At 44.1% G+C, this 23,778-nt stretch overlaps 1 protein-coding gene across 8 annotated transcripts in view; it reads left to right on the forward strand.

Annotated features, from left to right (window-relative positions):
- Positions 1-23,778, forward strand: part of SPAG17 (sperm associated antigen 17) — a 214,958-nt gene that overhangs the window by 129,969 nt on the left and 61,211 nt on the right. For all 8 annotated transcript variants that reach the window (XM_075904827.2, XM_075904833.2, XM_075904849.2 and 5 more), the window contains 5 exons: positions 1,462-1,704; positions 4,895-5,006; positions 5,662-5,799; positions 15,962-16,075; positions 21,062-21,276. In XM_075904827.2, the coding sequence (XP_075760942.2) occupies positions 1,462-1,704; positions 4,895-5,006; positions 5,662-5,799; positions 15,962-16,075; positions 21,062-21,276 (822 nt within the window). The remainder of the gene's footprint in view (positions 1-1,461; positions 1,705-4,894; positions 5,007-5,661; positions 5,800-15,961; positions 16,076-21,061; positions 21,277-23,778) is intronic.

The raw sequence follows: 23,778 nt of genomic DNA on the forward strand, positions 1-23,778 counted from the left end.
ACATTTTTCCAGTTAAAATCTTTTTCCTACCTGATTTGGCTCATAATTGTTTTCAGCTTTATGAAATTGGCCCTATGAAAACACTGGCTGTATACATTATTAGTCTCAACTTTATTCTGTTTGCACATTATAAATGTGATGAAATCATGAAAACTTATATCTCAGTTACCATTATTTTTAGTTCTGTAATCAGTTCCTCTTTATCTGGTAGGACAAAGTCTAATATAGAATTCTCCCTTGTTGAATTCTTGAATTTTTGTGTTAGGAACTTGTCATCTATACTACTATGAAATTCCCAGGATGTTTTCTCCCAATTTCTCCCATCGGTGAGCCCCGTAGCATGTCACTGAGATTGAATCCCAAATAACCATACAGCATATTTCTCTACACATTAGAGATTGGTATGTAAGGAACCAATCCTTAGTGTGATTTGGTGGTCTAAACCAGTTGCCTACTAATACCCCATGTTGTGCTTTCTATGGTAGCATGTTGATCCAGGAGCACTCAACATCCAAGTATTTGATACAGTACCACTCCCATTTCCCTTTTGCACCCTTGCTCCTTCTTAAGTAGGTCATTTCTATTGATTTTAACATTCCAATCATGGTAAACATCCCAACATGTTACTTTAATACTAACTAGAGCAAATTAATGCTCATAAATAAGGAATTCCAGTTACTCTTATTTGTAACCTAGACTCCTATATTTTGTGCATTAGAAGCTAAAGACTTTCTTCTCTTCGTTTCTTTGTGTTCCTTAATTTTGTTTCCAACATCCCAATTTTGTGCTATCTTAACTCTTATATCTTCCCTCTTTATAGCCTCTCCTTTTGTTATTAGTTTAATGCTCTCCTGACTACTTTAGCCAGCCTGTCCCTGAGGAGATTGGTCTCTTTTCTACTGAGATGAGGTGATCCAAAATATACAAGTCCCTCTTCCCACAAAAGGCTAACCGATGTTCCACCAAATCAAAATCCTATACTACTTGCCTCACTAGCTTTTCACTTCCAGAATCTTCTGCTTTCTGACTTTCTTTTCTCATGAGACACAAATGATCTCAAACAAGATCACCTCAACATTCTTCTTATCGTGCTTTTGAGTTCAAATAAGTCATGTACTATCTTCAAAATAACCATCAGTGCAGTGGCATCTAAAATACAAACATTTTCTGGGTGCCTAACTTGAGCAACTAGATGCATAATTTGTAAAAGTTATGAACACTCACAGTTGTAGCTGAATTGAGAGTTATACTGTGAACATACGAAATTCTATAAACATTAAAATATTCTGAAAAATCCCATTGACTTTCAAGTTACTTAGGTGTTTTCCAAAATTTTACTTTGTCTCAAAATTCATAACCAGTTCAGGAGGCTGAATTAAAGCTGCAAATGGAGAGTATATTATAGAACAGTCAGCATCTGTGATAAAAACAGTTACCTGAAGTCTTAAATTTTTGTAACAGGCTTGGAAGGAAGAGCAAGATCGACTACTAGAGGAAGAACGACAAAAGGAAGAAAAGAAAGCAGAGAAGAAAGAAAAGTCAGGGGGTAAAAAGAAAGGACAGGGTAAGGAGATACCAGTTCCTGAAGACAGCAAGGGGCCCAAGACAAAAGCTTCTAAAGAGAAGTCTAAAGATGAGCCAGCAAAACCCCCTGAACTTGAGGAGCACAGTACCCCAGCCCCACCTTCTGAGAAATTTTATGAGGTGAGAAATCACATTACATATTAGAAAAGGGTTAGCGTTTTAAACTGCCAAGACCTGATACCCTGGTCTACACTACATCAGAAGGTCTAAGTAAGATATGCAACTCCAGCTACATAAATTATGTAGCTGGAGTCAGTGTATCTTTTATATCATGTTTCCATGCCGTCCACACAGTGGGTGCCCAGTGGGAGCAAATGCTCCCATCAGCTTCCCTTACTCTTCATGAGGAGCAGGTGTACTGGTGCTGAAGAGAGCACATGGTGAGTACAATTTAGTGGGTCTCTACTAGACCCCCTAAATTCAATCCCAGAAGATTGATGGGGCAGCGTCAATCTTCCACGTAGTGAAGACATGGCCCATTAGTGCTATCACCCAGGTGTGAAACTAGAGTCAGGGACAAGTTAACCCTAATTGTTTCTTCTTTAACTCCATTATATAAGCAGTTGAACCTATTCTTTCTTCCTTATATTTCTGGGATTTTTTTGTACATATGAAATGAATATGAGTGAAAATTCATTAGATTTTTGTGCCCAGAAATAGTATGTGCATTGGAAGGATTCCCCCTTCAGAGATATAGGCCTTGATGTTACAGAGTGGTGAGAGAGGACCCCACAGAGCCCATTGCAGCTCCCTGATTCAGTACTGCCTGGACAAGTACAAGTTTGAACAGTCGCCCTAATTTACAGCACTTACACCATGGTGAAGGATAGGGCATAGAGTGGGTATGGGCAATAAAACAATGGCAGTTTGCCACAGTTATGTGTAAGTAAAGTGTTAAATTTGCGATAGTGACAAGCTTTATGATGTGCGGTGTTAAAAGTGTTTAATAATATTTCAGATTATCACTTCATTCCCTTCTTAGGCATGGGACCATGCAAACTACTTAATCAGGCAAACAAAACATCTGATTGCTGTAGTGTGTCTGGATTCTGCACCAGTCATAGAATACAAGAACACCAGACTGCCCTATAAGTACTGCACACCAGCCAGTTGTGCTACTGGAGCACCTTAAACACAGGTCTCACTGTGAGCAGGATTTGAATCTGTGTGGGGAAACCCTATTGGATTTCAAGTCCAATCCCTTAACCACTGGACCCTCACAGCTGCATGATGATAGGTGCACTATATGGCTATGTGCACCATTCAGAAATACATCAGTGTCTTGAGTCCACTGCTGGATTAAAAAGTTCCCCCTTGTCCATGCAGACCTTATGTAGAACACAGTAGGCCCCAGTAATGCAGATTTCATTGATGACACTGGCATCAAAGTAGTTTTGAAGGCATCATCAACAAAATCTACCAAATGCATATTCCATCACCATCCTACAGCTGCTGAGTGTGTAGCTGAAACTTTTCCCAGGTCCTCTGAAATCAAGGTGTGGCTTCATAAGCCCTGGCAACAGAGGGTCAACAGTGTCCCCTAGAATAACAGTAGGGTCAATGATTCCATTGAAAGCAATGTCATTCCGTGGAAATAATGTTCCAGCTTCTGCGTGAAGATAAATTCCTGATTTCTGTAACTCCCTAAAATCATACATTCTGCCAGTGTCTGTGAATCTGCCCCAGGAGTTGACCAGGACCTACGATATGTACTCTTTGCAGTGACACACGTGTGCTCTTTGCAGAGGGCAAACTGCAGGCACATGAGTTCCATCACTGTCCCCAGCATAGTTTGGAAAGCCCATTCTCTTAAACCCAGCAATTATTTCAGGAACAGTTGTAATTTCCCCTATCTTTGGGTACATCAGATTTTTGATGGCCTCATAAGCCTTTGCCACAACACCCACAGTTGGTTTGCCAACTTCAAACTGGTTAGCAATGGATCTGTTGCAATCTGGTATACCCAGCTTCTAGATGGCTGTAGTTACCCACTTCTGGGCTGGTATAATATCTTCATTTGGGTGTCATGATGCTTGAAGGATGGGGCAAGTGAACACTAACTCTAGGAACAACTAATTCTTCATGCAAAAGTTGCACAGCCACTGCTGGTCATCCCAGAGTGCGTAATATTGTAGGCCATCAGTCTGCTTGTGGCCCCGCTCCAGAAGCAAAAGGCTACATATGTGGAATGTGCAGCTAATGTAGTAGGCATGAACAGCATCACCTAGGTGCCTTTGGCAGGTCAAAAACTGCTGCTTAAATGTCCACCAGTGTTTTGGAGTTGCTCTGCCTCATTTCTGAAATAGGACTAACAAAGCGAGTAGAAGTGTTGATGACTCTATCTGCTGGGAATGTACAGACACAAAATGGTTTACCACACAAAACACTTAGCTCCCACAGGATGGACAAATAAATTTGCCCCTAAGCAATCAGGAACCATGCCTTAGGGTAGTGACAGCTGGTGAAGGTGGTAGGAATTTGGAACCCTGGAATATATGTGGTGGCATAAGCCCAAAGAAGCTGAAATTCTGACTGTGGTCTGTGCAGCGGAGCATGGACATGTCAGCATATTCATGAGGCCTGGGTTTCCAATGCATCATGGGTGCTGAAGCTTGGAAAGATTAAGTCCATAGATGCAAGACACACAGATCCAAGCTTACTGAGCTGAATAGAGATACCCTAAGTATCAGATGCTAAAGATGTAGAGCTCCTGCAGCCAAAAGCTTACATCTCTTTAAGTCAATTCAGAGCTTTCACTGTGGATAGGTCAAGCTACATGCCATTTTGTATTCATGGATATTTTGGATAAGACCTTGAAAACCAAAGTCCTGTCTTTATCTTAAAGATCTTATGGCACTTTTCACCAGAGTAATAGTTTATCTCAGTGTGCTTGGCCAGAATTTCTCCTTCCTCTCTGTGCCATGGTGAGCAAACAACAAATCCACCACTCTCTAACCCCAGAAATGGTCGTATATCAGTGAAGAAGTGATTTTATATGTTCTTATGAGACCAAATTCTGCTTTCCCTTGTACCCAGACATCCCCATTCATAATAATAGGGTTGAATATTGGTGTAGTGGAGAATAGTTTGTCCCCTATTTTGTTAGTCATTTGAAAGTGGTATCAGTGTAAGTAAGCTACTATTTCCTCTGCCAAGATCTAATAATTCTCTACGTGATAATCACTGTATAATAGCATTTAATGGCTGAATAAAATCAACTAGAAGAAAGCAATCTTGTTTGTTTTCCATCTTCCTCCTTCATGCCTTATTCCTTTCCAATCCACACATAGTCTTGCATTTATTTTTCCAGTTTCTTGGCTACAACTTGGGGGAGAATCTCATTCAAGTCTCAGGGACCAGTCAGTATCTTTTCCCCACTGACGGAGGACAGATTCAAGCAGAAAAGATAACATTTGAGAAAGGTGAATTTTCCTTTCTATATTTCATTCCATTTTATTATTGATTGATGAGATGGATGTGCACTTGAAAACAATATTTATGAAATGGGACACTGTTTAAAGGATATTACTTGAGAACTTTTTATAACTATTATGTTTGTAGAAATGGTTAATCTTCCCTATTCAGTATCAGAATTCCAAAACTATTTTCAGTAATAATAAAATTATTTTCACATCTCTGTATTAAATTCACGATTTCTTGTGCAACTTGTGGAATAGTTACTAATTGCATTATATTTCTGTATTATTATAATGTTGATATTTTGTCATGTTTTTATCAATTGGTGGATAATTATAGAATGTGAAAATTAGAAATAGAGACCAACTAGGTCCTCTTTAGTCCATCCATTAGCAACTGGTGATTTGTACAATCTGGATTTTAATGTCCCAAAAAATGGGTCATTGGAAGATTTTTTTCACATCCAAATAGATCTGACTGTAGCAAGATTTTTCTGATATTCAATCTAAATTTTCCTATTCTTAATTTTGTATTTATATTTCTACTAAGCATTTTGGCCTACCTTAACTAAGTTATCTTTTTGTCTTGTTGGTATCACCAAACTGGAAGTTCGGGCTCAACATCTAGCATTTACAAACAGTTGTATTTTGTTCTTTTCAGGGACAACTTTAGTAAAAATGAAGGTGGTAAAGGATCACCACAGTTTCTTCATTCACATCACAGACCCCAAGAAAAACTTGATAGAACTTGAAGAACAAGAAATGAGCAACTCTTTGGAAGGGAAGCAGAGTGAGCCAGGTCAGTGGATCATCATCTTTGCTATAAAGAGTAACCCTCTAAGCCAGGTCCACACCATGGGGGAAGGTTGGCTTAAGGTATGTAATTCCAGCTACATAAAAAACGTATCTGGAGTCGACATATGTTAAGATGAGCTTCAGCGCTGGCCTCACAGTGGGAGGTCACCAGAAGAAATGCTCCTGTCAACTTCCCTTACTCCTTGTGATGAGTAGGAGTTCTGGCACTGATGGGAGCACCCTCAGCATTCAATTTAGTGGGTCTTTATTAGACCCACTAAATCAAACACTGGAAGATTGACTGCTGCAGTGTCAATCTTCCCGCAAGTGGAGATGTGGCCTAAGATAGTCCCATAACAGGATGTAAGGCATGACAAGTAGCAGGTAATGAAAGAATTACTTCAATTCCTATTTATAATACCAGGGAAATAAAGTAAGTTTAAATTAAAACAGATATCTACACTACTGTAAAGAATGGGAGGATGAATTCACTTTACTGGAAGTTATTTGAAAAGACTAGATGGAAATCAAAGTCTGAGTGTATGCCTAGCTTCACTTTCTAAGGTGCTAAATAGTTTATTTGCTCTCAGTGCCACTCATCCAGTGCAATGGCATAAGTAGGGTGAATGTACTATGTTGTGGCTTTTATTCTGACTAGTAATTTCCTTGAAACTTCATTGGCTTGATGCATGCCTACACTACATCCCTTCTAGAGCCCACAGTCACTGTAAAGAGTGCTCCTTGCTGGAGTAACAGCCTTTAGGGGGCATTACAAACTGGCCTATATTAGAGGAGCCCTAAATTTTTTTTATAGGCTGAAGTACCGCTGGCAGCCCTGGGATTCAGGGAACACAAAGTAGCATGCAGCAGCCTTTACCTTCCCCTCTCAGGTGTTTAGATCAGTGCTCTGGCACACTTGAAGATCTGGGCATGATTGACTGTAGAAAATTGGACTTGTTTGATCACCACCCATATTGTTGTGCACAGAGGCAGGGAAGATATCAGGAGAAGTAACTGTAACCAATACTATAGTTTCTGTGGCAGGGTGAAGGGAAAGGAGGCACCTAGACTGCGAGGAACTAAATGGTAGGGATACTGGGAGAGGTTTAAAGGGAAAATAAGAGCATCAGGCAAAGACACCAGGGGGAAGGGGAATGGGTTAGAGGAGAAGTGTCATATCAGAAGTGTCATGATCAGTGGTGCATAAGAAGTGTTATATATCCTCTTTGGTCTGTGTTGCTCATATACTTGTGCAAATGAAACCACACAAAAACCTATTATTCTGCAATATTACCTGAATGTAGCAGCCTCCTAGGCACTTGTGATCCTCAGTGGTGATCTCCTTATTCCACTCTTGTTGGGAACAGTTACCTACCTTAGGACTTAGGGATTTTTGCATTTAGTTCCTCCATCTAGTGGTCAGCTGCATCATATATATAGTAGCCCAATGTCTGAGAGTCTGTAACGCTGAAATGCTGGCTGTTCCCTCTGGGCGGCGCTGTTGCCTAAAATGCTGGCTGTTCCCTCTGGGTGGCCCATGCTGTATGGGGAGTGCAGGGCCCAAATGGCCACTTGCGCCACTTTTTTTCCTGCGGTGGCCCGGCTGAGCTGTGCAGAAGTCAGCCAATTGCCACGGTGGGAGGAGAAGAGGGGCGGGGTGGTGACGTACATGGCCAGGGGGCAGGGCCTGGCTGTGTACATCACTTCCCCGCCCCCCCTTTGCCTCCCGCCATGACGCTCAGCTGAATTCTTTGCTGCTCAGCCAGGCCGCCACGTGGGAGCAAGTGGCACAAGTGACCATTTGGGCTCCGCGGTCCCCCGAGTGAGAGGCAGAAGAGAAAGAGAGAGACAGAGAGAGAAGCAGGAGGCGGAGGAGACCTGAGAGAAAGAGAAGGGGAGGCAGTAGGAGGAGGAGAGAGAGAGAGAGAGACGGAGCGAGAGACCGGAGGCTCAGGCAAGAAGACCAACATGGAGGAGAGACCTGAAAATCCCATCTTATGATGGGCTAATTGGCTAGTTAACTAATAGATAACCATGACATCTAGAATAATGTAGAAGTACCAGAAATCAAGGACTAACAGATAAATAGTGTTTCCTTTTAGGAAACAACAGAATTAAGTTCTAAAGAAGGAAGAGAAGCCTCTGCTACGTGAGCTAAAACACCCTAGTCTATTAGGGAGCATCTACACAGCACCCTTACCTTGAAATAAGCTATGCAGTTCGCACTATGCAATTGCATAGCTTTGAAATAAAGTGCTATTCTGACAAGTCCCTTAACTCTCATGGAACGAGGGCTACAGTGACGCTGGAATAATGCACCCATTAATTTTAAATATATTTTGAAAAACGGGTATGTTTAAAGACAAAGAATTGCTGTTTTGGGATATTTCCGGTATCCTGAAATGGCCCCGCTGTCTAAATGCAGCCCTGGTCAGGGCTATAGTAAGCTTATTATCTCTATATGTGTCCCAGCCTCCACCAGAGGGGGACAGAGCAGAGTTCTAAAGGTATGTCTACACTTTACAGCAGTATGCAGAGTACAGGCACTGCATACCCAACTAGCATGGGTGTAAATATCTGTGTAAACAGTGAACTAGTGCTTAGCTGAGTACAATATAGACATTAGGTTATATACGCTACCCAGCTCCCTACATGCCCAAGCTGTGACTTCCTGTTGCCTCATTCAGTGTACAAGATGAACAGTGTTCACTTAGGGTATGTCTACACTACAAAGTTAGTTCGAACTAACAGACGTTAGTTCGAACTAACTTTCATAGGTGCTACACTAGCGCTCCGTTAGTTCGAAGTTAATTCGAACTAACGAAGCGCTTAGTTCGAACTAGGAAAACCTCATTTTACGAGGATTAAGCTTAGTTCGAACTAGCTAGTTCGAATTAAGGGGTGTGTAGCCCCTTAATTCAAACTAGTGGGAGGCTAGCCCTCCCCAGGTTTCCCTGGTGGCCACTCTGGCCAACACCAGGGAAACTCGTCTGCTCCCCTCCCGGCCCCGGACCCCTTAAAGGGACACGGGCTGGCTACGGTGCCCGTGCCAGGTGCAAGCCTGCCAGCACCCAACCAGCAGACCCTGCACCTAGCACGGATCGAGCCACCCACCCGATGCCCCCCAGCCCTCCCCCTCTTCCCAGGACCAGGCTGGCGACTCCCGGGAGCTTGCCCGGGACCGCAAGAGGCGGGCACCCGCCTGGGCTAGTGCAGACATCGTGGACCTCGTCCACAATCTCCGCACTAGGCACAGGAAAGTGGCTGTCTAGGGAAGGAGAGCTGCCAGCCTGGCCACCCAGGAGCAGATGTGCAAGAGAATCAAGGGAGTCCACTGAGACCCCCGACCCTGAACCCTGAGCTTACAATGGCCGTCCTGGGTCAGACCAAAGGTCCATCTAGCCCAGTAGCCTGTCTGCCGACAGCGGCCAACCCTAGGGACCCTGGAGGGGATGGACCGAAGACAGTGACCAAGCTATTTATCTCGTGCCATCCCTCTCCAGCCTTCCACAAACCTTGGGCAGGGACACCACTCCTACCCCCTGGCTAATACCACTCCATGGACCCAGCCTCCATGACTTGATCTCACTTCCCTTTAAACTCTGTTCTAGTTGTAGCCTTCACAGCCTCCTGCAGCAAGGAGTTCCACAGGTTGACTCTTTGCTTTGTGAAGAACAACTTTCTTTTACTAGTTTGAAGCCTGCTACCCATTCCTTTCCTTTGGTGTCCTCTAGTCCTTCTTTATGGGAACTAATGAAGAACTTTTCTGTATGCACCCTCTCCACCCCACTCATGCTTTTCGAGACCTCTATCCTGTCCCCCCTCCGTCTTCTCTTTTCTAAGCTGAAAAGTCCCAGTCTCTTTAGCCTCTCTTCATATGGGACCTGTTCCCAACCCCTGATCATTGTAGTTGCCCTCCCCTCTCCCGGCCATCTCCCAGCCTCTCTCTTCCCCTCTCCCACCTCCTTTTCCCAGTCTCCCCCAGTTTTGTTCAATAAAGACAGATTCCATTTTGGAAGACACGTTATCTTTATTTTGTACATCAAGAAGAGGGGCTAGGGAAGGGTAAGTGGAAGGAGGTGAGGGAGGAATGGGGCACGAGCCCCCGATGGGGAGGACTGGGCTGGCTCTGCGGGCTTCTGGGGGTGGAAGCTCTCCTGCAGCCCTCCAATTGCCCCCCTCTCTCCAGATGGCAGCCTGCGGCAAGTGCAGCCAGGCTGATGACCGAGTGGTGTGATGTGCCCAGTGTGGGTAGTCCGGGCAATCCAAGCCAGGACTGCTTCCGGCCATCCTTAAGCCCGGTTCAGGGTCCACTTAATGGGGGCATGCTAGTTCGAATTAGCTAAATGCTAATTCGAACTAGTTTTTTAGTCTGGATCCATTAGTTCAAATTAGCTTAGTTCGAATTAACGTTGTAGTGTAGACATACCCTTAGTAAGTAGCTATTCAGTTTTTTATTTTCTACTTATTGTTCAGTGTGTGGTCCCTAATATTATTTACTCTTCAAATCTTGCTCTGAATATAGAATTCATAATTTCCTAATTTACTTAGATATAACTGGGAGTTGTAAGTTTGAAAAGGAGTCAACTTATAGATTTGCCATGATGCCTGTTAGATTTTAAAGTTGAACTCTAACAAAGTAGGTTTACAGATATATTGTAGAATCAAATGGGATAACCCTCTTTTTATTGGGCTAGGGAGCATTAGCTCACTAGTTAACACTGGGTTTTTGGCAGGTCAAATTGTAACTTGAACATTATTTCTCAAATCAGGTCACCCAACAATATATTAATTCATCCAGAACAAGCAAGTCACCACACATTCGTAGACAAAACAAGTTATAAGTACTACACACCCAATGCATTCTCACAAGCGATTATCACAGACTAAATTTGAAGCTCAGCAGTTATACCAAAGAACAAGGCAAATTACAAGTATTTCTTATTGCATTTACTTATGATAATCAATTTTCAATTCTTTGGTGCATAACACATTTATCATGCTTCTAAGGATGTACTTATCTTTAGGATGCTTTAAAGATTGAATAGATTGATCCAAAAGGGGAAGTTTAAAATATTAAAAGCAATTACTTAGAGAGACTGAAAATAATTACTTTAAGTCACTTTGTTTGGACTTATAAAGGAGGTAGAATCTAAAATATGGTTACTTGAGGTCTTGCTAGCCTATAGACTCAGCAAGATACATCAGAGAACAGAAGGGGTAATATAGCCATTGAAATGAAATCTTACCGCTTCTTGTTACCCTCTTAAAGTTGGGATCAGCAAGGGCATCATTTTGGGTGCATGGGGGGGCAGCAGCCATACACTCCGGGATGCTGCTAGCTTTTCATCCTGTTCCCCAGACACTAAGGGAGTGAGAGGAAAGTACTTGCATTCCATGCATGCCTCTCACACCTGGCTGATGAAGGGAGTTCATCAGCCAGGTGTGCGAGGCATGCATGGAATGCAAGCACTTGCACTCACTGTCTTAGCATCTGGGGAACTGGATGACAAGCAAGCCGTGTCCCAGAGTGCACACCTGCTGCCCTCCACACACCCAAAATGGCACCCTTGGAGACCAGGGACAGTCCTTTCCACATGGCTGGACTGGGCATCAGTTGGTTACACTTAAGATTCTGCACTTTCTTATGTTGGGTTCAGTCCATTCTCTTCATCACATTGTGACTTCAGTTCATATACCCTAGTGGGCTTGTAGGAGGGAGCCAACCACGTATTCCTATTGGACCCATGTCAAGTGAGTGCTTAGTTTTAGCTCTTTCAGTTTCTTTGCTGCTTTCATTGGTATCCAGTAGATGGCATCCGTGTATAATAAATGTCTTCTATCCTTTTCTTCTGAGCAGCTTTTTGAATTTAATTCATTTCAAGGATTGAATATTATTATTAGCTCCTAATATCAACTGGGATCTCCCCTTGTACGCAATATCCCTTAAAAGCCCAAAGTTATACCCTGGTTTATATATGTTAACATTTATTCTTCCTTTTGCCGAACAATTCCTATTACTTCTAGAGAGCAACAATCATTTCCAATGAAAGCAAAGAAAATCAATATAATCTTCTAAATTTGGAGGACATGTTGTATATAGTCTTTGATTATACCTAAGCATTTCACATTATTTAGAATTTACATTAGAACAAGAGATGTTTTCCACACACAGAAAGAGTTCAGAAGGCAAACAAAGGTGTAGTTTCTAATCTGGGGTGGAAAACAGATTATCCCTGGTGTATTTGATTTGTAAGGAAAATTATGTATAGTCTACAATATGGGTGAAAACGTGGTTTGGATTGTTTGGAGTAACAGGCAGTTTGAAAGTAAAATTCGGCAATCTTACAACCACATTTCCAGAGAGACACGGTGTCCTTTGTTGGTGGGAGAGACAAGTTCTGTGTAGCTCAAAAGCTTGCTTTTCTGGCCAACAGAAGTTGATCCAATAAAAGATTTCCTCTCACCCACCTTTTATCTCACTAATGTCCTGGAACCAACAGGGCTACAGCAACACTAGGAACCACATTTCTAGTTTGCTTAACCTGCAGCTCTCCCACCCATTGCTTGATCCAATCAATGTGTAATGGGGCCATTTTTGCATGGAAAAGCAGTGTGCGCCCTTGCTTGGTAATTTGAAGTTCTTTTTAGCTAGGCTGGAAGAAAGAGAAAGTCCAGAATGGGTAGGAATGGTATCCCTAGCCTCTGTTTGTCAGGGACTGGAAATGGGTGACAGGAGAGGGATCTCTTGATGATTGCCTGTTTCTGTTCCCTCCCTTTGGGGCATTGGCCACTGTCGGCAAACAGGATACTGGGCTAGATGGACCTTTGGTCTGACCCTGTATGGCCATTCTTATGTTCTCTCCCTATTCAGGTTCCAAGAAATTCTTGCCTAGGCTATCATCAGTATTCTCTTTTAGCCATTCAAGTTTCTATTCTTGAGGAGGGAAATGCCCTATAAGCACTGACTCTGTAGGTGGTCCAGGGCTGGAGTACCTACAGAAAAAAATTAGTGGGCGCCTAGCACCCACCACTAACCAAGCTTTCCCCCCCCCCTTCCCAGTGCTTCCTGACCACTGCAATCAGCTGTTTCATTGAGGACAAGCAGCACTGGGAAGTAGGGGGAAGAGTGGGAATGGGGCACACTCTTGGGCAAAGGCAGAAAGAAGCAGGGAAGAGAAAGAGGTTGAGCCCCTCTGGGCCCAGAGGAAGCTGGTGCCTATGGAATGCCAGACCTTGACTGATCTGTGAGTCCTTGGACAAAGTGTCTCACATGTATGACCCAGGGACAGAACTCCCTGGACTTCAGAGCAATTACTGAGGAACCCAGGAAGCTGAGTAGCAGATACTGCCTCCTCAGCCTTCCTGAAACCTGCATGGGGCATAGCAAAATCTCAGGTTCTTCTTCGGGAAGAGATGCTGTCATGCTGCAGCTTTTCCCAGGCAGCTGGGTTCTGAGGAAAGGAAAGGAGCAGCTCAACTGCTCCTCCAGGCAAGTTGGGGAGCTCAGGATTCCTCCTGGCAGTTGGGAAGGGTGCTCAGCCAGGAATACTTCTTGTCAGATAAGTCCAAATAATCTTTCTCGACTCATCATCCCAGTTCAAGTCTCCTTTCTTGGGTTTCTAGTCTGATCTCAGTGTCCCCAGCTCCCAGTTGCAGGCTCCTTAGCCAGCCAGTCCTAGTGCCTTCCCACCCAGCCCTCAGTCTTCATTTTCTTCTCTGCCCACTGCCAACCTTCATTCCCAGTCTCCCCCCCATATGCTTTATCCCAGAATACTCCACCTGTAGTCCATTTTTTGTCTTCTCTGCATTCAGTTCAGGCAGGTTCCTTCTTCACACTGAATGGTGTCAGCAGTAGGTGCATTGAAAGCACATGAGAGTCAGACTATCTGCTCCAGTGCCTGGACTCAAATACAGCCCAGCCTGCAGTCACCTATAGTCACACGTATAGTTGCAGGATGAGGATCATCCTGCTTATGTTCATTTATTCCCAGACTGGAGCATCTGCCATTTTTCAAGTTCTTGATTCAGAGCATGGGAATGTTACAGCTTTTCAAAGAAAAGGTCACCAGAATTTTTGAACATGGACAAAAACTCTGCATATTTTCCTAGCCTCACTCTCCAAAACAATTGAATTGTTTTCTCTGAAATTTTCAAAAGATATTCAGCCTGAGTCAGACACACAGAATGGAAAATTTCATCCCAAACAGTTAAAGTTTGGCAGTTATAAGCAACTGAAAACAGGGTCTTGTAATTGTAAGAGCTAGGACCACTAAATTTGGTATGCAGCATCCTCGTCTCCTAACTTAAAGCAAGGTCAGGGTTTGGTTGAGCCAGGATGACTGGAAGCCCTGGGAAAAGGATTGTTTTCCATAACATGCAAAGGGAGGGGCTGCTTTTTGGAGAGACGTGATATTGAGAGTGGCCACTAGGAGCAGTGAGCCCACAAGGGAGAGCTATACGCAGAGGCTGTGTCTACATTGGCCCCTATTCCGTAATAGGGATGCTAATGTAGCACTTTGGAATAGGCAAATCCGCGGGGGATTTAAATACCCCCCGCGGCATTTGCATTAACATGCCTGCCGCTTTTTTCCGGCTTGTAGATAAGCCGGAGAAAAGCGCCAGTCTGGACGCGATCCTCCAGAAAATAAGTTCTTTTCCGGAAGATCTCTTATTCCTACTTGAAAGTACTTGAAAGTAGGAATAAGAGATCCTCCGGAAAAGAGCTTATTTTCCAGAGGATCGCGTCCAGACTGGCGCTTTTCTCCGGCTTATCTACAAGCCGGAAAAAAGCGGCAGGCATGTTAATGCAAATGCCGCGGGGGATATTTAAATCCCCCGCGGATTTGCCTATTCCAAAGTGCTACATTTGCATCCCTATTACGGAATAGGGGCCAATGTGGACACAGCCAGAGTGTTCTCTGACCCTAAGCTATACCACCAAGAGAGTGGCCAGCAGGGCCGGGGCTTCTCCATCTTGCCTGCCAGCACACGGAGTAAGTAACCTTCCTACCCCAAATCCTTCCCCCCACTTTCCAGCACTTGGCCACAGCACTGGGGGGGGGGGGGGTGTTAAAAGGCCCCTGGAATTTGGGGGGCGCTTGGGGACAGAGAGAAGGCCTGTGCCAGATGAGCCCCTCCTTACCCTCAGCCCTCACTCTCATACCCACCTGCCCCCAACCTCCTTCATTCCCCCCCCCCACACACACACACAAATCCCCAAGGCCCTGCAATGACTCCTGCACCCCCCACTTTGTTAGCCCCCTAACCTGAAGGACCCTGGCAACTCCGGGTAAGTCTGCTAATATATAGTTAAAATAATAGAAGGGTATTAAGCAAAACAATTACCAGAAAAACTGACTATTCTTGTCTTTTAAACTGTCCCATTCTATGAGTGCACAGGGATCATTCAATTAAGCCAATGGAAATTTCATTTAAAATAAATCTTTAAAAATACTATTTAACAGATCATACAATTCATCTTATTCGGCTTCATTTTAAAACTTGTAGGATAATTGTGTGATGAATAATAATTACACATCCTGGTGTATGCTTCATGCTTCAGGACTTTAGTTGCCCCCAGGAAACAGGAAAGAATCTTTACCATTATTTACAGCCTTTTACATCTAGCTAGAAGTATTTTTTATCTTGTTTTGTTTTGTCTCTTTAAATCATTGAGTATTAGTCATGCTTAGATAATGAAGTATATGGACCAATGGTCTAATCCAGTACACCAGCTAAGGACAGCAGGTTCTTACATTTTATTTACTCAAGCAAAAGACTCATTGAAATCAAAGGAGATGCTCCTTACTTACCAGATATAGGTATAGATATAAATATGGGTAGAATCTGGCTCTAACATATTTGCAAAAGAATCCTGTACAGTATGTTAATTTGGATAAGTTTTGTGAGGTTTATTGCTGTGGTGCTCTGCATGTATGCGTGCACATATACAAATATCCTGGCTTTTAGCTAAGCTGCATATTCAGAACAGGGGAAGGGACCAAGGACATTTGGCTCTAGTAGAATAAAGACACTGACTGTCACTATTAGTAGGGGTCCAACTTCTAGTAGCCAGTGGTGCACATACTAGGCAATAGATTACAATTAAGTAATTCTTATATGTATTTTTACTCTTTAAATTGATTTTTTTTTTTTTTTTTTAGGAAAATTGATAAATCATAAGAAAGCTGTGAGCCATTTTGGATCTTTTTCAGCCACTTTAGAAAATGGAATCCACCTGTCCTTGAGCTACTATGGAGCTACAGGAAAAGCAGCAGGTAAGAGGATGAGGCTATTTGGGAGCCCAGACTGGGTGTTCTTATTTCTTTCGTATACCGTGTAGCTCCATAATCTGTTACATCCAGCCCTGACTTTTTTTAACAACCACATAGTGGGGAATTTTCACTAGGATTTGAGCTGTGGTTACACTATCAAGAATATCTTACGATTCAAATTTCAGAATGGAAGGAAGTCTCTGCAATTTTTTACTTCTGCGAAAACAAACTAGTTTAGTGAGAAAATTCCAAGTATTTCTATTAACTAGCTTACTAAAATCAATGAACTAGTTTAAAAAGCCAAAGGAAAATGTGATTTGCTAAGGAATCTTCTTGGTTTTCCAAGGAATAATATTTATGACTGCTTCATAAACCACAAAGAAAATACCAAGCGCTAAGAAGAAATTCTTTTTGGTTCTGCTTCATTTAAGAGTTCACTTAAAGTATTATGCACCTGAAAGTAAAATCCTCTTGCGATCAGAAAATAATTTCAACATTTTTCATCCCTTAAATTATGAAAACATTTTATCAGATGTTTCTCCATGTGAGTTTTGGTAAACCATTTGTTCAACTGGACATTAGTTTCAATTCTTCAAAGACATTTTCCCCATAAATTGCTAAAAAACTACTTTTTATATTGTGTTAAAATATTATCCACACTATCGTGGGCTGTAAAAACTCACATTACAGGTTTAAAAAACAGAGGAGCCTCTTTTAAACTATTAAATATCCTTTTGTACAACTTAGATTGTTTTACAGCAGCCATTCCCAATCATAAGTCTGCATGCCACTTCTGGTATTCAAGCTTCTGTGACACACAAGTTCTCCTCTCTACTCTAATGATAAGCCTCCTTGCTGAGGCCAGGTCTACGGTAAAGGGGAACGTCAAATCAAGATACGCAACTCCAGCTTCGTTAATTATGTAGCTGGAGTCTACATACCTTGGGTGACGAGGCTCTGCAGCCCCACACTTCAGGTCCCCCGGTGCCAGCCATGTATGGGGCACGGTGGGACACAGGGAGAGTAGGCGTGTTGCGTCTGCATGCCACGCCAGGTTGAACACAGCCACGCCACATTTTAAATCTTCCAACCCTGGCCAAGTGGGGGTGGGAGCAGGGCACAGACGGAGTATGCAGCTGGGAAGGGAGGCACCCAGGCATGACACAACACCAGGGTGCCAGGATTCAAAAGGAGCCAGCGTTCATGGCAAAGGAAGGAGCCAGACCAGCGAAGGGGTAGGGGCACCGTGGGAGTTGCACCTCCCAGGAGACCCCCGGGGCACTACAGGTGTGGCGTGGCACCAGGTAAGGGGAGAGGAAGCAGCCCAGGGCAGGGTGTTATTGCCCGCAGGGTGGCGCGTTACGGTGGGAAACCCCACCAGCCGGACCAGACCTAAACAGGTCTGCATCCTTAGGGCCCTGGGCTGGGGTCTGTAAGTGAGGGCGAGGCCGGACCCCCCTCTCCCTGCTGTCAAAGGCGGTGCAAGAAACCCTGGGCACATTTGGAGTCAGGCAGACCCGCGGAGCGGAATACGATAGATAGGACTAATACAAGGAGACTTGGTCTGGGTCGGACTCTTGTACCCGCTTGGGGGTGGGGGGTGACAATTAAACAAAGGCACGAGTGGGCTAACCAGGGTCTGCATGTGTACACCTTGTTTCGAGTTTCCCTGCCATCCCCACAGCAGAAGTAATGGCCAACAGCAGAGGCACCCTCTGAGTTCGATTTAGCAAGTCTAATTAAGACCCTGGGCTACATTGAACCATGGACTTAGACTTGCCAAATCGAACCCCGGAAGGTCGATGGTGGCAGCATAGATCTTCTGTTTAGTGACGACGTGGCCTAAGGATACCACTGTTGTCTGCCGTCCTTTCATGAGTGGAACTAGGACTGACCAATACCCCAGTCTAATAATCACAAGAGCATCCCAGACTCTCTTCATATCAGGATAAAGTGTGGTGTGACTGGAATTTTTGTATGGGAGGTAGGGCACTAAATAACATATCTGGTCATTAGTCTGGCTCGTCTGATGGTTTAGCCTAGTAAACTGGAATGGTTGCTCCACTGGTTGAGAACTACTATTTTATTGCCTAATCATGTTCCTTCTGAAGTTTAACCATTGACCCCAGTAGCAGCAGGATCAGGTCTTTACATAGCATAGGGTCAGAGATGCAGAAAAGACAAAGGTAAAGTTAATATAGTTAATAGAGCTTTACAGTAAGTTTCATTTCTTACTTAGAGTGCTGATTCCAACATATTCTGGGTACTGACTCCCAGTGCTAGGGCATGTCTCAGTCCTTGGACTTTAAGCCATGCACCAGTTGCAAAACATCAATGTCAGCTCGTGACCCTTATACCAGTGTCTGAAATGCCATGAGTGTGATGGGTTGTCACTCCTGGGGTGCAGTCTGGGAGCTGTAGGAACTCCTGAAACACAATTGGATTGGGGGGACAACTAGCCTTCCCAGACCCCTGTTATCATCCAACATGACAGTAGGTGGCACTATTCACTCAGACTGGATTACCTGGTGCAACCAGCAGACACCAGCCAATTTTCTAATTCCCTAGTCATGCAGCCCACTCTCTGGAATATAAACTCTAAATTATGCCATCTTGTGTTGCACAGGGAACTGTACAGCATCAGCTCATTGAGTTCATCTCTCCCTCAGAGTTGAGAGGAACTATAACAGCCCCTACCCCTTCAGCTAAGATTCCAAAGCACTTCACTCCAATCTTACTGGTTTAGATTAAGTTTATTAACAACAAAAGGATAGATTATAAGTGATAGCAAACAGATCAAAGCAGATTGCCTAGTAAATAAACAAATCGGCAAACAAAGCCTAAGATGCTAAAAATATTGGATGTGTATCAGCAGTTTCTTACCCTCACTGATGATACAAGCAGATGATTCTCAAGGCACAAAGCACAATCTGCACTTGGTTTGCAGCTTGCGATCCCTTCCCCCTTTCCAAGTCCTGTTTCCTTAGGATCGTAGGTTTTGACTTGTGGGGAAGTGAAGAACAACAGATGATGTCACTTCCTGCCTTATATAGCTTTAAAATATGATGGGAACCCATTTCAGACTTTGTTACCAGACCAGTTTGTGGGAAAACAGACACCCCAAAATGGAGTCCAGAATCATGTGGTATGGTCACATGCCCTTGCAAAGTTATAGCAGCCATTACTTACACACTGGCCAAAACATCCACAGGAAGGATCACCAGGTGGAGGATAAACTCCTAAGGCCTTTTGTTTTCCCTAATGGCCCATTACCCTGAATGAGCACTTCACAAACAGCTGTGTGGACTGGAAGCATCTTGCCTAGTGGGTGTCACCCAGGTGTGACTGCTTGTGAAATATAGCTATAGTCAATATTCATAAGGTCAAATACAAAAATGACAGTAGAATGACCAAGGTTCCTTCTTCCCCTCAGGTGAGAGGTGAACACACACATAGCACCTCTGAACCCTGGTTCCCCAATGACTAAAGACAACCACTATGAGTGGGTGTGGTGAGGGAGAAGAGAGGGACACTTAAAAGAACTTTTAGTTACTGGACTTAAGAACCTGAGGCAAAAAGACAGTTGCTCTGGGCCTATAGTTTTATATTTATAAACCCTACTTCTGGGGTTTCCCAAATTAATGCTCGGTGACTTATTTCCTTTTATTAAAAGTTTCTGACTCTGTGTTTGTGAGAGGGGAAATATTGCCTCTTAGTGGCATCCAACAGGTGGTATGTAATTTCCCCAAGTTACTGGGTGAGGGCTCCAGCCAGTTTCATGTTACGCTGTTGGAAAGGAATCCCTAGATATTGAACCCAGCTCATGTTGCTGCCAACTCTGGCAGAAGGGTTACACCTGCCTGGGCTTCACTAAGGCCTCATTTATAAGCAAAGCCACATGAGAAGGTGCTGCAGCCACCAACAGAGCCACCAGCCAGTGTGAGGATTCTTGCTCCATCTCAACCTGGATGTCTGGAGAGGAAGAAAATCTCTTTATTAGGCCCTGGTATACCCTCTGATCATACTGAAGAGGGGAAGACACTCCAGACATCACCACTTGCTCTGGCAGGTGTTTTCCCAAAGTAATGCTGGATTACTTCCCTCCTTTTAATAAAAGTTTCTTGGATAACTCAGACTACTTGAATTGTCTGGATGAGAAATACTCCCCCAATAGATGTTGCATGTGTGTGGTTGTAGGATTTACCCTTGGGCTTTCTTCAAACAGAGATTCAATTTATTTATTTATTGTATTATGCTGTTTCCAAAAAGGCAAATATCATTCTATGATGTATTAACAGAAGTGTCATATGTAGGACATGGGAGGTAATAGTCCCACTCTAGTTAATGCTTGTGAGGTGTCTGCTGGAGCACTGTAACCAATTTTGGGTACCACATTTTAAGAACAATGTGGACAAACTGAAGAGAGCAGGAGAGCTACAAAAATAAGAGGTTTAGAAATATATTGTTTACCCCTTCTCTAGGAGAAAATGTTGAAAGAACTGAGCATGTGTAGTCGATAGCAGGGGTGGGGAACCTATTTTGGGTCAGGAGCCCCTGACCCAGATAAAAATCAATTGGGGAATGCACACAAGTGAGAAGAAAAAAACCCACCAAACCCTCACCGATGTGGCCCCATGATGTAGTCTAACTTCTCTTTTCCCAGATACTATTCAGAACATGTCCATGAGAACATAAATAGTTCTCAGGTGAAGCAAAGTGAGTGGAAACCGGTCTTTCCCATACAATGTATATTGATAGACTCCTAGTCGAAGGTATGGATCACACCACTCTTAACCCTTTTTATGGTTAGAGTAGACCATAGAAGAGGTTGCATTTATTATCATGCACCAAGCCCCTGGACCTGAGGTCTCTGGTGTTCTATTTTTTGAAAGGTAAAACTTGGTAACTGAACCTTTGTCAAACAAAACTTGAAACATGTATATATGTGTCTGTAGTCTAGTGCATAAAAATGTTGCTTTTCCTCTCCAGATGATACAGACCCTAACTTAGCAACAATTCTGAATATCCCCTCCATACATATTCCAACTGTTGCTCCAGTTCCTGTTGCTGCTTCCGTTTCCTCAGGAAAAAGCAACAAGTCACTGAAACAAAAATCAGCAAAAGCTCTACAGTCTTCCAAAGGGAGCCATATTAGATTAATCAGTTCACCACCAGAAGAGTCTGCAAAGCAAGAAGAGAAAAAGGTGAGAGAATATTCTCGAATAAGTACTAATTTTACCTTCTAGTGTGGTCATAAGCCACAAATTGATGTAAATTGGTTGAATGACTCAGCAGAAAAGACAATCACAGCCAGAACATAAGAACAGCCATACTGGGTCAGGCCCAAAGGTCCATCTACTCAGTATCCTGTCTTCTTACAGTGTCCAGTGCCTGGTGCCAGTGATTGTTTAAGACAAAGTGAAAACAATTTACTTTATCAGAAATGTTAGCCAGTCATCTTAGGAGGCCACAGGAAAAGTAACTTTTTGTGATCTCAGAGGCTTGGCAATTTATTGACACCATTATTAGAATTGGTTAAAAACAAGGGAAAAGGGAAAAATTGTAAAGATTATTCTAATCTTTTGTAATTATTTTCCCTTTTTTTCAGAATTTTGAAATTCAAAAATGTTTGACCAGCTCTGTGAGGGTATGTCTACACTACAAAGTTAGTTCAAACTAACAAATGTTAGTTCAAACTAACTTTCATAGGCGCTACACTAGCGCTCCGTTAGTTCAAATTTAATTCGAACTAATGGAGCGCTTAGTTCGAACTAGGTAATCCTCATTCCACGAGAATTAAGCCTAGTTCGAACTTACTAGTTCGAATTAAGGGCTGTGTAGCCCCTTAATTCGAACTAGAGGGAGGCTAGCCCTCCCCAGGTTTCCCTGGTGGCCACTCTGGCCAACACCAGGGAAACTCGTCTGCCCCCCTCCCGGCCCCGGACTCCTTAAAGGGACACGGGCTGGCTATGGTGCCCGTGCCAGGTGCAAGCCTGCCAGCACCCAGCCAGCAGACCCTGCACCTGGCACGGATCGAGCCAGCCACCCGATGCCCCCCAGCCCTCCCCCTCTTCCCGGGACCAGGCTGGCGGCTCCCGGGAGCTTGCCCGGGACCGCAAGAGGCGGGCACCCGCCTGGGCTAGTGCGGACATCATGGACCTCGTCCACGATCTCCGCACTAGGCACAGGAACGTGGCCAGCTAGGGCAGGAGAGCTGCCAGCCTGGCCACCCAGGAGCAGGAGTGCATGAAAATCAAGGTGGTCCACTGAGACCCCGACCCTGAGCCCTGAGCTTACAATGGCCGTCCTGGGTCAGACCAAAGGTCCATCGAGCCCAGTGGCCTGTCTGCCGACAGCGGCCAACCCTAGCGACCCTGGAGGGGATGGACCGAAGACAGTGACCAAGCCATTTGTCTCGTGCCATCCCTCTCCAGCCTTCCACAAACCTTGGGCAGGGATACCACTCCTACCCCCTGGCTAATACCACTCCATGGACCCAACCTCCATGACTTGATCTCACTTCCCTTTAAACTCTGTTCTAGTTGTAGCCTTCACAGCCTCCTGCAGCAAGGAGTTCCACAGGTTGACTCTTTGCTTTGTGAAGAACAAGTTTCTGTTACTAGTTTGAAGCCTGCTACCCATTCCTTTCCTTTGGTGTCCTCTAGTCCTTCTTTATGGGAACTAATGAAGAACTTTTCTGTATGCACCCTCTCCACCCCACTCATGCTTTTAGAGACCTCTATCCTGTCCCCCCTCCGTCTCCTCTTTTCTAAGCTGAAAAGTCCCAGTCTCTTTAGCCTCTCTTCATATGGGACCTGTTCCCAACCGCTGATCATTTTAGTTGCCCTCCCCTCTCCCAGCCTCTCTCTTCCCCTCTCCCACCTCCTTTTCCCAGTCTCCCCCAGTTTTGTTCAATAAAGACAGATTCCATTTTTGAACACAATTGTCCTTTATTTTGTACATCAAGAAAAGGGGCTAGGGAAGGGTAAGTGGAAGGAGGTGAGGGAGGAATGGGGTACGCGCCCCCGATGGGGAGGACTGGGCTGGCTCTGCGGGCTTTTGGGGTGGAAGCTCTCCTGCAGCCCCCCGATTGCCCCCTCTCCCCAGATGGCAGCCTGCAGCAAGTGCAGCCGGTCTGATGGCCGAGTGCTGTGATGTGCCCAGTGTGGGTACTCCGGGCACTCCAAGCCAGGACTGCTTTGCAAGCGGGGCACCCCTGAGAACTGTCTGTCCGGGGTGGGGGTCGGGACCCTTTAAGCACAGCCCTCGGCTCGCCTGAGACAGCATCTCCACGCTCTAAGTCCTCCTCTGATGCCCTGCCGGCACTACTTCCAGCCATCCTTAAACCTGGTTCAGGGTCCACTTAATGTGGACATGCTAGTTCGAATTAGCAAAATGCTAATTCGAACTAGTTTTTTAGTCTAGATCCGTTAGTTCGAATTAGCTTAGTTCATATTAACTAATTTGAACTAAGTTAGTTCGAATTAACGTTGTAGTGTAGACGTACCCTAACTGGTTAAAAATGGGGAGAAATGTTCATAATTTTTTTCACAATTTGAAAAATGTTGATTACCTGTAGGCATCTGTCAGTCTACTATGCATTTACTTCACAGCAGCTCCTGCATGAATGTCTGACCAGAACTGAATCTACCAGTTATTGAACTTTACCTCCATTGAATGACTGGAATCTTAAATTCCTCTGGTTC

This window comes from Pelodiscus sinensis, chromosome 1 (assembly GCF_052426305.1).
Source record: "Pelodiscus sinensis isolate ZL-2025 chromosome 1, ASM5242630v1, whole genome shotgun sequence".
Taxonomy (NCBI): Eukaryota; Metazoa; Chordata; order Testudines; family Trionychidae; genus Pelodiscus; species Pelodiscus sinensis.